We start from the raw sequence: 16,903 nt of genomic DNA, 5'->3' as shown, positions 1-16,903 counted from the left end.
GTTAGAAAATGTTTATATATGCTGGTTCCTTGCAGTTACCGGAGCAGTAAGGTGTGGAGGAGGCAGAGTGTGTGACAGAGGCAGAGATTGAGTGTGTCGGCACCCTGCCCCACAACTGCAGTGGGCGTACTTAATGTGTTTGAAGAGCCATATTTTATGTGTTTGCACTGCATGCCCTAAGTGACACAAATAGGCTGCTGATGTGTGTGGGGGTTGTGGCGGAAACATTTCATCATTTGATGATCATCAGTCCTTCTCCTGTCTCAACTCATCGCTCTTAGCTACCCTGTGTTTTTTTTTTTTTTTTTTTTTTGCTTTACTGTTTGAGAACCATTAACATCTATGTGTCTGTCCTCCCATCGGTGTTCATACATCTACTGTAACTATTCTACCGTCCATCCCTCCGTCTTTTCTTTCCCTGAGGCTAGATATGTACCGTAAATTTCAGTAAGCACATTCATCCAATGACTTACCGCACAGCATGAATTGGAGCCCTCCAGTGAAGGATTCTAGTATATGGTGTTTACACCATGGAGATGGAATGCCCCATCTTCAAAGATCTGGATGTACTGGACTGCGCCGCTCTCATCAAGTGTCAGCAGAATACGACTTTGTTGCTGCATATAACTGATATTAATCTCCTGGGAAGGAAGAAGGAAGCTGATAGATCAGTCAGTGCTAGCTCAGAATTTTATTTATTACACTGTAGGTGGAGTGAAGTGCACTTTGAGCATAAATCTTGTCTTTGTAAAAAGCTTTATAAATAATTCGACAAAAGCACAGATGTTCATTCGGGGAAGTGGTGTATGTTACAGTCACATTTAAAATTCCCTTATTGTCCTTGCATAAAACAACTTAGTCATCCAACTGGCACAGCAGAGCTGAAGCTTTGGATATCCAATAGTCGCTGGGTCGCTTGGATGGAAGCATAACTGTCACAACAAAATTAGTAGAGTGACCTGGAGGGAGATAGAAATGAAGAGTGAGGAGAAATGTAAAACAAAGATTACTCACAACAATATATCAAGGTGTACTTTCATGCTGAAGTGCCCCTCGAACCAAACAACGTTCAGATAAATGTCTGAGCTGTAAGGACTCAGTAAGTACCGGTGGTGGATAGAGTCCCGGCTCTGGCTGAGGTCTTGTACAGAGGAGCGTGGTAAAGATCTGGCTCGGGCACATAGTTCTGCTGTGGCTCAAAGTGCACCACTGGCAGTATTGCGTTCATCACTCGAGGTAATGCATCCTCAATCGCCATGTTGTCATCGTCCCAGCGACTGGCATCCATGAACATGCCATGCACCAGCACGCCATCCTCCGTCTCAGGTAGCTGTTCCACAAATGAGCAATGGTGAGTGAAAGGGAGTCATTATCTCTTAAGTTTTTGCAATAATGCTTCTTAGCTGAGGTAGAACGAAGAAATAAACACTTTTCTTTGCCTTTGTAGGATGTTTATAGCTCTGTGGATTTTATTATGATTTGATAGCTTGGCTCTGGTAAAGTCACACCATTTACTTACCAACACATCTCTCATACATTATTTAAACTGTACAAAAACCTGAGTATAAAAACACGTTATTTACACTGTTAACCAGTCTCTGGTGGTTGCCTGGCAACCTCACAGTTAGGACAAAAGGAAGTCACTGCTCATATACTGCACATTCCCCCTGTAAAACCACGTGCTGCCTAGTTAAATCTGGTTTAAATCATACCTGTAATGACTGACTTCCACCAGCTACTAAAACAGATTTTCAGAAAATGAAATGATTCAGAAAATGAAGACACGCTGAATCACTGGGTAAAGACAATGAATAACACTTAATGACAGGTAGGTGGTTCTGCTCTGGCACAGAACACATCCAGGTCCTGCAGATACTTACATGTGACTGTGCAAAATCTCTGCAGGCAACCATCAGTCAACAATTTGCATAGTTAATTTTGCACAGAAAGGGGAAGGAAGCTCAGGGGCTGAAAAATCTAATTTGAGTGAAATGGTGCATCGGAAGCCTGCAGAAATAATTTGAATTGAGCGAAATTTAAGCCAACCTGAGCCAATCATGATCTTGATCTCAGCCAATCATAATTACCTCCTCATCCATGTCCAGTTTATCGTTGATGGTCAGAGTGCGTAAAGCCTCACACACTGCTGCCTGGTCCCTGTACGCAGGCACCATGTTGAAGCGGAAGTTGAGCTCATCAATAGGCAAATTGTAATGTCTGGCATGATTCTGCAGCACCCCTACACATCAGCAGGGAGAGCAGAAGGTGAACAACACAGTTCATCATGTTGTATTACAAGATTTAAAGCATTTAAATGGTGGCGATGCATCGTTGATTTCAAGACTACAGAAAACTACACACATTATTTTATGCACTTTATACCTGTGGGTCCGAACCTTTGGGCTGGTGAGCCCTAAAAATGAGTCTACCTGGGATCCCTTCTCACACATTGCATTGTCTACCGGTTGAACGGAAGAGGACGTATAACTTTTAGAGGCTTCGGGAGATAAAATATAGTAATTTACAAGAAATAAAGCAACATTTTTGGAAAGATTGAAAAACAAAATTTTTTCTGTTGTCTTATCCAGCGATCGTCATCTCAACTTCCTAAAATTAATCCAGTGACCTCTTGTGGGGGTCCCGACCCCCAGGTTGGAAATCACAGCTGTATACAATAATCATACTATAATAAAACATTGTGATCACTATAATTCCTGAATGTAGTATTTCTAACAGTTTTGGAACTTGCTTTACCGATATGGTTCATTAAAACCATGAAAGACACAATGTTCTAGTGCTGCAGTGAATTACCAGTAAGAAAGCCTTGAGGGAAGAAAAATCCTGAGATCCAAAAAGATTTGGGCTGACCTCGTGTGATCCAAAACTGGAAAGAGAGGAAAACAGAGAGAGGCAGAGATGCAATTAAATGTGTATCATTAAATAACCCATTCAGTGTTTAACAAGCCATGGTACATTACAGACGTCCAGTTACTTCTGAGACCCGAAAGTGATTCGAAAGTGACTCAGTGACTCAACTAGTACTGGCATAGTGAGGTGGATTCTTTCTACTCAGGTACTGAACATGTACAGTCTGAGTCAGCGGCTGCCGGCTACCTATCACTTTATGAAATAATGCGACTCTCCTCTGTTTCTGTCCTTTGTGTTTTTGTGTGTCTGTGTGTGCGATTGTGCAGCACACATGTTCAGACCAGTCTTACGGAAGAGCAGTTTAAGTCAGGGGAGATGAACCAAATGCTGGAAGAGGGTGCAGAGGGAGACAGAGAGAAAGAGAGCGAGAGAGTGAGTGAGAGAGAGAGAGAGAGAGAGAGAGAGAGAGAGAGAGAGAGAGAGAGAGAGAGAGAGAGAGAGAGAGAGAGAGAGAGAGAGAGAGAGAGAGAGAAAGGAGAAAGAGAACGAGAGAGAGTCTGTGCCCCAAGGAAGAGCCCAGAGTGTTTGAGTGTTTTCCAACTTAATGAGAAAACACACACACAATCAAATACACAAACAGGCAAGCAAAGATGCACACAAACACAATCAAACCAGTATGCACAGTCAGACCTCTCTCTCATTTCAGTGTGTGTGAGTGTGTTTCATATTGTTTTGGGTGAATTCAATCCTCTCTGATTAACCTATTTGCTTTGCAGTGAGCTTTATTGACCCAAATTAGTCAGAAAATGCAAATCTATTTTTCACACAAATCAAACGTGCATGCGTGAGTTTGTTCCATATGTTTTCTCTGGTTTCCCAACCTGGATAAAGGAAATCCTGAGGGCCAGGTCTCTAACCCAGGAAGCCAAGGTTTTGAGAGAAGGGTAGGCAGAGTTCGTCCAGTGTGTGGGAACCTGGTTTTTCAGGAAGCTATTGTAGATGCGGTCCATCTCCTCTGACATCACCACCAGACCTGCTATGGCCTTTTTCAGAGTGATGAGAGATATCTAGGAAACACCAAGAGAATCACATGTTTCAGTGAGGTGGCAGAAAGGAATATAAAAATCTCTAAAAACCAACATTTATCAATGTAAATCATTTAAAAAACTAGTTCAAATAAGAGCTTATTTATATTTTTGATGTATTATTAGTGAAAGAAAGACATTTCACTTGTATTTCTTCTCACAGAGTTGACTAATATCAATAAAACAATATAAAAAATGTTGACCAAAGCTGTTTCCTAGCAGCACAGGTCCAATGTAATGGTATGTATGTGTGTTTTTGTTCATGGGTGCAATGTCAGTCACCCTGAGCACTTTCAGCAGGTTGTTGAACCGATCTGTTTCCTGCCCCAACACGGTCGTCAGGGAGTTAAGACGACCGTTTTCATCCCGCACAAAAAGAGTTTCCACCGCCTCATCCATGTCCAGACGCTCTGCACACACACACACACACACACACACACACACACACACACACACACACACACACACACACACACACACACAAGCAAGCAGGGAAACAGAGTCATGCACAGACAGGTATATAAGATAGACATGTCAGATATTGAGTGGAAGTTTTTATGATGATACATGCTCTCAACAATGACAATAATGGTCTGCATGTGTGAGTGTGTGTGTGTTTATATACCGGGTAGTTTGGCTAGTATTGATTCAGCAAGCTCGCAGACTATGTCATCATTACTTTTTGCTCCATGCTGGGCTGAAGAGCGAGGATTAACGTCCATTATGGTGTTGATTAGAGTCACAGTTTCTTGGCGCTGTGGAGGCAAACACACAAGTAAACACACAAGTAAACACACACACACACACACACACACACACACACACACACACACACACACACACACACACACACACACACACACACACACACACACACACACACACACACACACACACACACACACACACACACACACAAGCAACAAGCATCCATTTATTGATATTTGACAGCTGCACTCTCAGGCTTTATGAATAGAAATGTTGTCCATAAACTCTACAGTAGCAGCTTCGGATTAAATCATGAATAGGCTGGTTAAAAAACGACATTTAGTGGCTGCAAAATGATAAATTCAACACATTCTCCATCTGCTAAATAAGCAAAAGGAAAACCAATAGCAATAAAAAAAAAATTTCATATGATTTTACCAACAAATATAAAAAAAAACAGTACATTGTTGTATAGCTGGTAAATGTGTGGTAAATTTAAAACAGAGCAACAAAAACTACTCAAATTGCCTCTCAAATTGAAACATCCATATAGAAGAAACAGAGAAGATAATTGTTTGTTGGGAATAAAGCTTGTTTTGACAGATTCAGAGTATTCTTCAGATTCTCCTCACCTGGAAGGCCAGGTTGGCGTTGCTGTGCATGCCAAAGACCTCAGGATCATCGATGATTGGAAGACTTTCAATGTACTTCTTATACTGCTCTAATTTGTCTGCTTCTGGAGCGTAGTAGATGCCTTATACACGTGGGGAGAAATCATTAAGACAAGCAAATATATGTATGCATTCACAGAGATGCACACACGTCTACTATGCTGAATTTTAATACAAGTGTTCCTGTTGTTTTGTCCTTGCCCTGGATAGATGAAAGCTGGAAATTGAAGAGTACCTGAGCAGGAGTAGGTGTAATCAGGTTTCAGTGTTGGAGGTGAGAAAAAGCCTTTGAGGATGGTCCTGAGGCAGCGCTGGTCCCAGGCATCTGTCACTCTGCCTCCATATGTGATCTCACCTGTAGACAGACACACAGGACCACATAATCATATCAGTGTCACTTTGTAACTGCTTTAGTCCCACTTTTGGTTTGAGTCTGGAGTCCCACACCATAAATATTCATAATCATCCCAACAAACACTGTTTGTGACATTTCAAATGAGAAATTAAATGTTAAAGGCCCCATGAAATGACCCCCAGTTCCCCAGTTTTAATATTGTGTAACTGTGTTAACTGCTCATTTATTTCTTTTTATATGCCAAATATATTCCAAAAAAGATCTGGATCCTGAACTGAAAATGGCACCCATTCAGCCCCTTAAGAATTGCTCAGCTGGCGCATTCACGAAAAAAAAGTTTCTAGCTTCCTGGTTTGCTTCCACATAATGTGACTCACTGAATATGCGCAGTAGTGTTTCTCCCATTGGCCCCACCAGCAAGTTCTCGCACTGCCCATAGACTTTACATTGTGATGACGTTACAGATTTTTAAATCACTTTTCTCAGCTCAAAGAAAGTTTTACAAATATAAAACCTCCATTATTGACAGCAGTTTTACAGACGTCTCTTTTATAATGGTGGTCTATACTTTTCAGACCGCAGGAGGATATTTTCGCTGCAATACTGCGAGTGACCACTTGGAAAAAATTGGCTGCAAGGCTCAATAGCGGCGCCATATCCAGCTCTTTAAATACATCCAAGCAAAGTCCCCAACTTTCTCTTCCTGTAAAATGGTTTCAAATGTTTGATGACTCATCCTGCACCCTGGGGCATTTACATAAGTTCATCCAATCAAATGTGACTTTGGGCCAGTAGCCAGCCACACTGGTCATGTAATATGGAGAGAGATAGAGAGAAATGTGTGTTGGGTTATCAGTTGAAGAAAATTCGAGGTTCAATTCATTCATCTCTCCCTCCTCTTCCTCCTAATCTAACAACAGGTGAGGGAGGTGTGTGTAAAGTCAACAGTCCTCTGTAGCTCTGTTTCTCTCCTCATCATACTAAATTCTAAACCCTTTTTTAGCACTCCAGTTAAATGCAGAGCATTAAAAAGAAGGATTTGATTTAAATCCCTCTTGTAACTATACACCGCTTAAATATTCTGACATTTGAATGTGGATGAATGGATATCAATTAAACCATGTCAGGGGAACGCAGACCTGAAATAAAATGTTTTCACAGCACAGTTTTAATAAGTGTGTATTACTCAGAGTGAGGTTTACTGATCATAATCATCGTATAGTACATATACTGTACTGTATTGTACTATACTGTGTACTTGCCTTGAGACTGCCATGTGTATTGTTTCCTTTGTTTGTTATGCCCTCCTCCTTCTCCTCCCTCTTTCTCAGCGGGGTCTGTTCACACTCATTCTGATGACCTTTTATGTTTACCTTTTATGTACCTAGCCCAAGGCTAAGAAAAGCATCATCTGTACAGCCACCACAGGCATTCAGAAAGCAGTTTTAAAGGAGTAAACACACATGAGTGAAACGCCAAACTCAGGTATTGGGGAAATTGTATGTATATAATGTAAGTACTGTAATCATAAATCCTATTTATCTATTGTTACTAAAATTCTCTTGAAAATGGAAAACATGCATTTTAAAACGTAATTAGAACTGATAATGGTAATTATGAATCTGTTTAAAGATTTAAGTGCTTCCCGACATTTAAATGGGAAATTGCTATTGGATGAGGCTTCTGCTTCTATCTGCTTTTAATGTGGAAACAAAGGAATTAAAAAAACACTCACACCTGAGGTTGATAAGAATGAGCAAAAAGGCATGAAGACAAGAGATATCTGTAACATCTTTTTATGTCACAAAGGGGGAGAAAGAGAGGGAGGGAGAGGTAGTGTCAGTGGACTCCACAGTGGAAACATTTAGCTGACAAAGCAGACTAGGATAAAAGAATTCTGTAACTGATATAAAAACAAACAGCTGCCTGTCTGTGCATGTTTCATGGCCAAGAGACAGTTTAAAGGCTCGACTAAAACGACAATATTTTTCCTCTTCACTTACACTGTGATGTGAAAAGATATAAATAATATTGTGATTGCAGTCAGACATTTTTATGGGCCTCCTTATAGACCAAAAGTCGGTTTAAAATGTCAGCAGTAGTTTTTCCAGCTCTTTGACTTCTCATGTAATATTACACAGCACAGAGGAGCAAACACCTGTGTGCCTGGTAGGCAATTAGCATAAAGATACACCATGAAGAGCAAAGAGCTGGAACTACAAAAAAAAAATTGGTATTGCAAAAAGAGACATGGATGGATGGTACCTATTATCAAAGACCAAAAAGAAACATCCATTTTTTGAAATTACATTTAACTTTTAACAGTGGAAACCTTAAAATCCACAATTTCTTCACAGACACAGTTACATAAGACAGTAAGGATGAGAGCGAATAATCAGACAAATCTCTGCTGAAGCCTTTAGTGAGCTGCAGGCGTGGTAAAGCTGGCAGAGCCCCCTTTTTTTTGCACTAGAAGAGAGGAACTGCTCCTTCTAAAAGAGGAAAGGCAATATCATGCTTGGTTTGAGCGCAAATTCTTCCCCTCATAAAGTGTGCAGCTCTGGCACACGAGCGCAGTTTGAATTAAGGATTAAACTAATAACACAGTAGTGTGATAACAACAATGAAAGGCATCAGTTTGATGGCGGAGTGCTGCGCTCCACTGACACTAAACACAAGACGTAATCAATTGGAGGTGTAATTGAAAACCAGATTAGGGAAACAAATGAGAGATATGAGTATTATAAATGACATGGATCCCTTTTCTTCTTTATAATAATACTGAAGATGTTATGGAAGTCCAGGGCAATCAGTATTAAACTGATATAATTAAATCAAACTAAATGTTGATTTGCTATATGTGTATCTAGGATATAAAGAAAAAAACCCACTACATTTAAAAAACGTTTTCAGTTAATGTTTGATGTTTCCAGGAATTTCGGACACTGTAATTTGGGTTACTGCAAATTATTTCAAATATTTAATCAGCCCTGCTTGATATAAATAGGGTAGACACATCCATGTACAGTACCCTGTGATGCATGCTGTGATTTGTCAAACCATTTCATAGTTCATTACTTTACTTCTATAACGGTTTGATATCTTTATTTGCAGTGTTTGATATGGGAAAAAAGAAAAAGAAAGAGACAGAGAGAGAGGGAGAGAGAGAGAGAGAGAGAGAGAGAGAGAGAGAGAGAGAGAGAGAGAGAGAGAGAGAGAGAGAGAGAGAGAGAGAGCTTCGGTGTGCATGGGAACATCTGCTCTTTTCCTGTTATTTTCTATAAACACACAGTCAAGAGGAAGAGAGTTTGGTAAAGTTCATTGAGTGAGAGTTGAACAAACGCGGGATCACAGCTGCAGAACAGAGTGAAATTGTGTTACGGAACTGTCCTCCTTTGTGAAATCAGCAAAACAGTTGTTTTTTTTTGTTTTCCCTCATTTGGCGTGAGGCTGAAAACGTGTGCGCTGTTGACAAAACAATGGCGTGCTGTCTGTGCCACATACTGGCAACACAACAAATATGCCGGCTTCAGTGATAAAAGAGGCTGTCTCCATGTATACATCCTGCTGTATTTAAAGCTTAACAGGCTGATTTATGTTATGTTATGCTTTGCTCTGTACTGTAATACTTTTTTTTGTCTATCAATCTGAGATAAATATTGTATTTTCAGACCCAAACTATACACAGAAAATGTGATTGGTGCAGAACACAATAAAAAGCACACATAATCCCAAACCCTTCAGCTACACATTTAGATAAACCTGTCATGCTGTGTACGTTTACCTACCAGTGATATAGATAAGAGCGTCCCAAGGGATAGTGCCGTCTTTGCAGTAGAGATTGAGGTTGAGCAAAGCACATTCCCTGTCACTGTCGTTGAACTCATAACGGATGTTCCAGCCTAGAGGACCAAACTTCTTTCGCTCCTAAGACACATAAAGACAAGGCACAAATTGTACACGCATACAAGGACAGACGCAGCCAAACAGACAGAAGAAGCATGTGACAGAGTTGGAATATATCCGGGCACACAATGCGGTAATAATGAAGGGTGTGTGAGTGTGTGTAACCTGGATGATTGCGTGGAAAAAGCAGACTCCGAAAAGGATCTTCCTCCACTGACGTTCCAGAACGTGGTCTTCAAAGAAATTGCTGGAGATCTCTGTGAAGGCCCGTCGCATGTTGGCCCGCAAGCCTTTCGGAGGCTCATTAGTCACCTGGCAACAACAACACACAAGCACACTGGGCTTGACGGCTGCTGCTGAGAGGACCACAGTGAGCTCTGCTAACCTTTATAACATAGATGCTGTTAATTAGTGAGGGGACAGTTAACAGGATATTTAATTGTTAATATCAAGGGTGACATGGCTGAAACAACTTTCCGGGAAAGTTTCTTTTCCCAGTTACAGAGAGTATCCAGCAGCATTTGTAAGGGATGCAAAATGAGTTAAATAAATGACTAACCTCTGGTAACAATCAAAATTTCCCAACATCATCCACTACAGGGAGAGCAATAATGGATTATTGTATAAGAAAAACTTGTTTAACAGTGTTTGTGTGCATGTAATAGTATATCAAACACTAATGGTCTCCCTCCCAAGAACGTCGAGACAGATTAGCCCTGAATGCAATTACTTTCTCTGCAGATCCAACGGGCCTCAGGCTGTATTCACTGTGCATATTATTCTAACCACCAGGAGCTTTGATAAAGACATGATGTACTATATCTTAGAAATTCCTGACAAAATGTATTTATGAATCTGCTGAACTTTTATTACAGAAGGGGGAAAATTCTTAGTAACAGAGTAACAGGAAGGTTGAACTCCATGCTGCTCCGTGATGACAGTAAGTGTCGCATATATAACAGCAGCTATACTAGATAGTTGAATGATGGTCTTGAAACCAGCTTTATATTTTTGTAGCTGTTGAAAATCATATATTATATGGACAATGCAAGGTCTAGCAAGGGGTTGATTTATCCTGTAAGTCCCTCCCCCACATAACTGAAATCTTCCATAGTCTTCATTGCTCGCTTTTCCAGTGAGCGAAGAGCGTAGATATTCAGTTACAGGAATACTGAGGAATTGCTATAGTAAAATGTTTATATATATCAAATAGGAAAATGTTTCAAGCTCTAAGCCTTAAAATCTTTCACAAACATTTACACTTTTAAGAGGCAGAATGACAGCAGCAGCCACTTTGAGAACTGTTTGTGGATTGGTCCAGAGACACAGAAGTCCTCTCAACTATCCTTCACTTTTTACAGAATTAAGAGTTGTTGTTCCTCAATCATACACTAAGATGATTTGTGAGTGATCCTCAGACCAAAAAGTAGTAGTTAAAATTAGGTTTGACCAAATATGAGCCCTTATCATTCTTATTAAATTTGTGGTTTGTCCCAGTCCCAGATGTTGTTCACTATTCACAGATCCTAAATTCTAAAATCAACTTTTCAGCAGCTGTTTAACTGTTTTTTTTTTACCTTTCTGTCTTCACTGAAGGGGGTTGAGTGGCAATGAATAGGCAAGCTATGAGGAGTGTATAAACCATTAATTGAAGGATCTTTGAAAAGATGACATTTTAGGTCAAGTCTGTTTTGCTTACAAAGCTCATGGAATTGAAAGCATGCAATCATTAAAAAGGAATAAATAAAACCTTTTAGGCTCATTTTATGACCATACAGTCTGGCATTACTGACTGTTTATACTTGTGACAGTTCCTTTTTGGGAAAAGGTCTGCCTTTTGTTCAGCTAATTACAAAGCATGCTAAATGTCACGTAATTTCCCAATAAAGATGATGTAAATCAAATGCATTTAGCATTTTTGCTTGCATGCCACAATCAGACTCCCTCATCCCAGCAGACACACCTATTGTGCCGTTATCTAGAACACAGCGTGCTACCATCTGGTTCTGCATTGTAATTAATTAGCTTTTTTCATTTCACTATCTCTACGATACAGAAAAGTACTGAAGTGAATTATTAATAGTCTTTTAGACAGATACAATATGTATAGTATCATCGGTAAGTTTTCTACAGAAGTCTAAGTTAAAGTCTTAGTTATACTCATTATAAGTATACAGAAAAGTTGCCTTCCTTGAATTCCATAAATTTCCCTGAACACTCTTCATGAAGAATGATGATGAAGGGCAATGTGTGACTGTAGAGTGCTTACTGGTGAGAATGCAGATTTGTTCAAAGCTGAATTTTTCACATTGTGAGAGAATGCAACAAATCCCTTTATTCAGGGAACATTAGTCCTGCAGAGCAATCTTTGACTGTCAATCTTCAAATGAAATGAACTGAATTGAGGTGAGATTATAGTGGCACGAGGTGTGTTGGTGTATGTGTGTGGGTGATTACCTTGACAGAGTTCTGGAGCACTGTAACAGGAAACACTTTGGTAGGCATGGAGCTGAGGAACAAACGGAAGTTCTCATCGATTGATGTGTCTGCACATGAAAAGAGAGGAACTTTACTCACAGCCAGAAACACAAGAAAAAAAGAACTTGATGAATGTCTTTCCAAAAAATATGCGGTATAAGTATTTTTTTTTCTCTTCTCACTAATACAACGCTAGAAAGAAACATGAAACCAACCACGAAAACACCGATCATTCTGTCATCTGTGTCCCTGGAAATATGACGATACACATTTATTTGTCCCACTGCCAAACATGGTCCTAAACTTGAGCCCCAATCTAAAAGTACTATAAAGTTTGAAATGCAGACCATGAAGTCAACAACAATGCCAAAATTTGGGATAATGGTTTACAGTAAAAATTGCATCACACTCTATGCTATATTTGGAAACCTCAGATAAAATATGTGTTACTTTCTTCCCCAGTAAAGGCCATGTTGATGCATCATGTAAGGTGTGTAGTTTCATGTGTATCTTTTCTCATGTCATAGTACCAGGATCAGTGAAGGTCTTGATAAGTTCCTCCATGTCTAATAACCAGGAGACAGCCAGATGACAGTTCTGCAAGAAGACCCATTTGCCACTCTTCAGCGCTGCTTTGATCATCTTCTCTGCTATTGGCCCTTGTCCTTGACCCAATGAGATGGACTCAACCCTGAGACACACAGTGAGAAGTAACTGGTAAAGCTGTCACAAGCCAAACTTCATTGTTTTGGGTCTTGGTTTTACAATTCACCCTCAGCTTCACTTCAGCAAACTGCCTAACTATTTTCTTTACCTGTCAAGACAACCTCTCTCTTTCGCAAAGCGCTGGAAGGCACCCATGGGATCAGAGCCTGTGCTGAGAATGAAGACCAGTGGGGTGGTGGGGGACATGTCGTTATAGAGATTAGCCAGATCAACTGGAGGGTTTTCCACAAACTGCTTCCCCAGGTTGACAATCACGAACTCTGTTGCTGCAAATACCACCTGGACGAAATAGAAAGAAGGTCAATCATAGAATAAGAGAACAAAGAAGATAGAAGTAGTGTTTGACAGAGAAAAAGAGAAAGAGAAAGCGAGAGGAGAGAGGGGTCAACATAAAAAGAAAATGTAACCAATTTCTAAGGTACAGCCCTTGGCAGGTCTGGTATCATGGGAGTGGAAAGTACAATTTGTTGCTTATGGTTGATGAAGGTCGAGATTTTTCTTTAAAACACTCACTGAAAGCACATTTAGGTGACATTTGAACAGAACATTGGGCAACTTCAATTAAAAAAAGAAGTTTAATTATCCAAATCTGTGGAAACGCCACTGATCTCAGTGATAAAAGTTGGTCCCCAAAAGTTGGTTTATGAGTCATTGAGAGTATCATTCATCCTTTGAAAACAGTTATATAATGTCTTCTGTCTCTCTGGAATGAGCTTTGTCAGAATAATTAACCTCTGCATTATGGGTGCTGAACCCATACTAGGGACTAAAAGTCAGGATACCTTTGTCTCTGCTGCATCTATTTCAATTAGACTTTCTTCTCTCTTTTATGAGCTTCCCAGATTTATGAAAATGTAACACAATACAGCTGGAGTGCTTTTAATAATACAAATTTAAAAAAGATCTGCTTACATGACCAACAGTAAACCTCATTATAAATCCCCTGTGACCCTGTAGACCTGAAAACAAACAACAATGCCCAAAACTTTGAGTAGTATCTTGCTGTAGCCTTAATCCAGGCTTACCTTCTCTTCCATGAAGCTCTTGATAAGGACCAGCTTCTGGAAGGTCCCCAGCCTCTCATTCCAGTAGCCTCTGATCCCGCTCTCCTGCTTCCCCTCTTTGGACTCCCCAAGAGGAGGCAACTCTGACACGTAGCCTTCCCAGTTCTCTGGATTAATAGATGCCTGAAAACGTCCTGAAGGAGAGGCGACTCTGATTTAATACCACACCAATCTTCAGAAGCGATTGTATAAGGCCTTTGCCCAGTGGTGCACATATAGATTTGTACACTGTTCGGTAGGTGAATGATAGATGAATGATTAGAATAACTAATCCTGACAGTGAGAAAGGATGTTCTATGTAGATTGGTCATTCTAGACTTTTAAAATATTCATCAGAAACAAATTGCCTGATAATGCTAATGCTTTCTAGATTAGCCAGACTAATAACACAAGGGTTGGGTTACCAAACTCAATGTAGATATGGGTTCTGGTGATTTCCTCTGAGATGCCCTTGAAGCAGGGCAGCGTGTCCTCCAGCTCACAACATGTCCGCCAGTCAAAATCACTTAGCCACGGCACATCTGGCCGTTCTGCATAGTCCTTGGAGATGGAGAAATAGAAAGGGAGATCATGTGCATACATGTCAGTATACTTATATATGTAGTGTATGTGTATGTATGCATAAAATATACATACGTATGCAGGAGTTCTGTACGTGTATGTGCAGGGATATGCATGTATACATGTGTATGGGTATACTGTTTGTATAGATATGAGTATGTAGGGTACATGTATGTTGTGTATGTTTAACCATGGAGATGTACAACTGTGTATCTGTAACATGAGATCAGTGTTTATACCAGGACATGGATATATGCAGCCAACTTACTTAACCATCATGATATTCTGTTTTTTTTTTACTTTTACTGATATATGCAAACCTTTGTTTCTGTAACTTTTTCCCAAGCATGAAATGAATTTAGTAAAAAAAAAAAAGGGAGACGATAACAACAGTAAAGAAACAGAAGAGGAGATGGGGGGAAAAGATGGAGGACAGACCTTGAAAAGAGAGGCAGAAAAGAAGAATTAAAAGCATGTCAATTAAAATGTGAGGAGCGTATCATTCAAAACATTGAAGGCAGGTAGCCCTACACGAAGATACAGATAAGAGACGGTGATGACGGCGGGCATGGAGACGCAAAGGCAAATTTGAAATTCATTCAAAATGAGCGAGAGAAGCGTAGATGATGGATGCATTGAAGATGTGATGTTAAACACAGGAGGCAGAAACACAGAAGGTGAAGGAGAGGAAAGAAAGGACACCGTTAGCATGACAATTACAACGGCTGACAGGCAGCGCCTCCAGCCTAAATAGAGCCATATAAATGGGAACCAAATGGTGGGTGAAAACAGGAATATACCCCCAGGTTACACTGACTGATCTGTATTGTGGCCTCAAAACCATCTTCACTTGTTAGTTGAACCAGAGCTAACTCTTTTATTTATTGCCGTGTCCTACATTCCCCTTCTTTATTACCCAAACTAACACACCATGCAGTTTTAGAGGAAACATCAAAACTATTATTGAGAAATAGAAAGTAAAAGGAAAGGGAGTAAGCAAGTGAGAGGAAGATACTGCTCTGAGGATTCTAAGAAGCACAAATGACGTCATGAGGACCCTCTGGACTTTAGGGGTGTTCAGAAAGGCATTATGTGGTACTTAAAGGCAAGTAAAGGTTGTATGGATGACTCAGAAACAGAGATACTCTCCCCTCTTCATCTCCCTTTCACAGAAATATGTACTTTGTTAACCTCTCCAAAGACAGACTTCCTCATACAGTATGTTCTGTTGTCCCTCTCTTACTGTGTGTGTTTTTCTCATCAGTCTCAGTAGTTCCTCAACAATACACCAGCTAAGCAGGAGAGGAAGAATGCCACTTTGTGACAAATGACTTTATTTACCTCTATCAACACAATCCCTACATGAGAGGGGGAGAGAATGAAGTCATTGCCTACAGGCAAACCTGGGGGCATTTTTGTAGGGGGAAATAAAACAAGACCTTGTTTATCTGCTGTTCAGAGGATCCAGCCAACAAACTGTAACAAATTTCTCTATTTTCTTCTAATATAAGAATACCTGGGAGCCAAATAAGATGGTGAAAAAAAATGTTTTGTTTTTTTTCATTTACAACTTATAACACAGTTAAAAATGGGCCGTTATCTCTGTATTCCTCCAGGCAATTTATCCTCATGCCTTGCGATTTGTTCTGGCTTCAATGGTCAAATCTCCTGACAGTTGGCCATTTTTCGCATATTCTAACTGATTTAGTGATTCCTCTTCTCTGTGCCCCCTAACATTATGAAAACTAATTTTCTATTTCACCGCTGATACACTGATATCTCGTTATATAATTCTAAAAACACCAGCAATCTATGCGCATGAACTTTTTCACAACCAATTTGATATCCCCCCCCCCCCACACACACACACACACACACACCTTTTCCAAAGAAGCAGCTGCACTTAGGAAGTGCTGCCACTCAGCGTCCGAGATCTCGTCACACTCCTTCATGATCTCCACGCACAACATGAAGCTGTAGATGAGCTTGTGCTGCTCAAAGAGGCCGCGAGACACATTGATGTAGGAGTTGAGCAGGATCTGGTCTAGCAGGATCTGGAGACGCTCTTCCAACACGCTACTCTTCTCGGACGTTTCGATGGTGGAGTTAAAAAGCTGAATGTGGAGAGAGATGGGAGAGGTAGAATAATGATGCTACAGGGGTAGAAATTCAGAGGAATATTTGTCTGTGGCATGTAAAACAAAGCACAGTTGCTTTTTACTCACCTGTTTGAAGTACTTGAGGGAGAACTGGTACATTGAATCGATCTCAGAGAGACTGGCGATGACAAAGTACAAGACAGAGCCTCGTGTGGCTACAGGTCGGTAGCGCTCCCTTGCAGAGTTGATCATTACCTCAGTGGCCTCTGCCTCCTCTAAACGATGCTTTATGGTCTCTGATGTCACCTGAGAAAGGTGAAACAAGAGCGGAAAAGACAAAAGAAAGACAGGAATAGCAGCAAAACAAGAACATCCAGGATGT

General features: G+C 40.4%; 1 protein-coding gene across 1 annotated transcript in view; it reads right to left on the bottom strand.

The window, feature by feature from the left end:
* Window positions 1-855: 855 nt before the first annotated feature.
* The window catches only part of dnah6 (dynein, axonemal, heavy chain 6), a 54,168-nt gene continuing 38,120 nt past the window's right edge, over window positions 856-16,903 (bottom strand). Inside the window, exons 64-81 of the mRNA XM_062440562.1 lie at window positions 16,648-16,827; window positions 16,303-16,536; window positions 14,266-14,401; window positions 13,823-13,995; window positions 12,886-13,076; window positions 12,602-12,762; window positions 12,051-12,139; window positions 9,759-9,905; window positions 9,476-9,614; window positions 5,568-5,687; window positions 5,294-5,415; window positions 4,579-4,708; window positions 4,236-4,363; window positions 3,750-3,935; window positions 2,812-2,884; window positions 2,088-2,239; window positions 1,108-1,330; window positions 856-959 (exon numbers count right to left, since the gene is read on the bottom strand). Of these exons, the coding sequence (XP_062296546.1) occupies window positions 856-959; window positions 1,108-1,330; window positions 2,088-2,239; window positions 2,812-2,884; window positions 3,750-3,935; window positions 4,236-4,363; window positions 4,579-4,708; window positions 5,294-5,415; window positions 5,568-5,687; window positions 9,476-9,614; window positions 9,759-9,905; window positions 12,051-12,139; window positions 12,602-12,762; window positions 12,886-13,076; window positions 13,823-13,995; window positions 14,266-14,401; window positions 16,303-16,536; window positions 16,648-16,827 (2,688 nt within the window). The remainder of the gene's footprint in view (window positions 960-1,107; window positions 1,331-2,087; window positions 2,240-2,811; window positions 2,885-3,749; window positions 3,936-4,235; window positions 4,364-4,578; window positions 4,709-5,293; window positions 5,416-5,567; window positions 5,688-9,475; window positions 9,615-9,758; window positions 9,906-12,050; window positions 12,140-12,601; window positions 12,763-12,885; window positions 13,077-13,822; window positions 13,996-14,265; window positions 14,402-16,302; window positions 16,537-16,647; window positions 16,828-16,903) is intronic.

Source organism: Scomber scombrus, chromosome 2 (assembly GCF_963691925.1).
Source record: "Scomber scombrus chromosome 2, fScoSco1.1, whole genome shotgun sequence".
In the NCBI taxonomy this organism is placed as follows: domain Eukaryota; kingdom Metazoa; phylum Chordata; class Actinopteri; order Scombriformes; family Scombridae; genus Scomber; species Scomber scombrus.
This window is presented reverse-complemented; position numbering and strand designations above follow the sequence as displayed.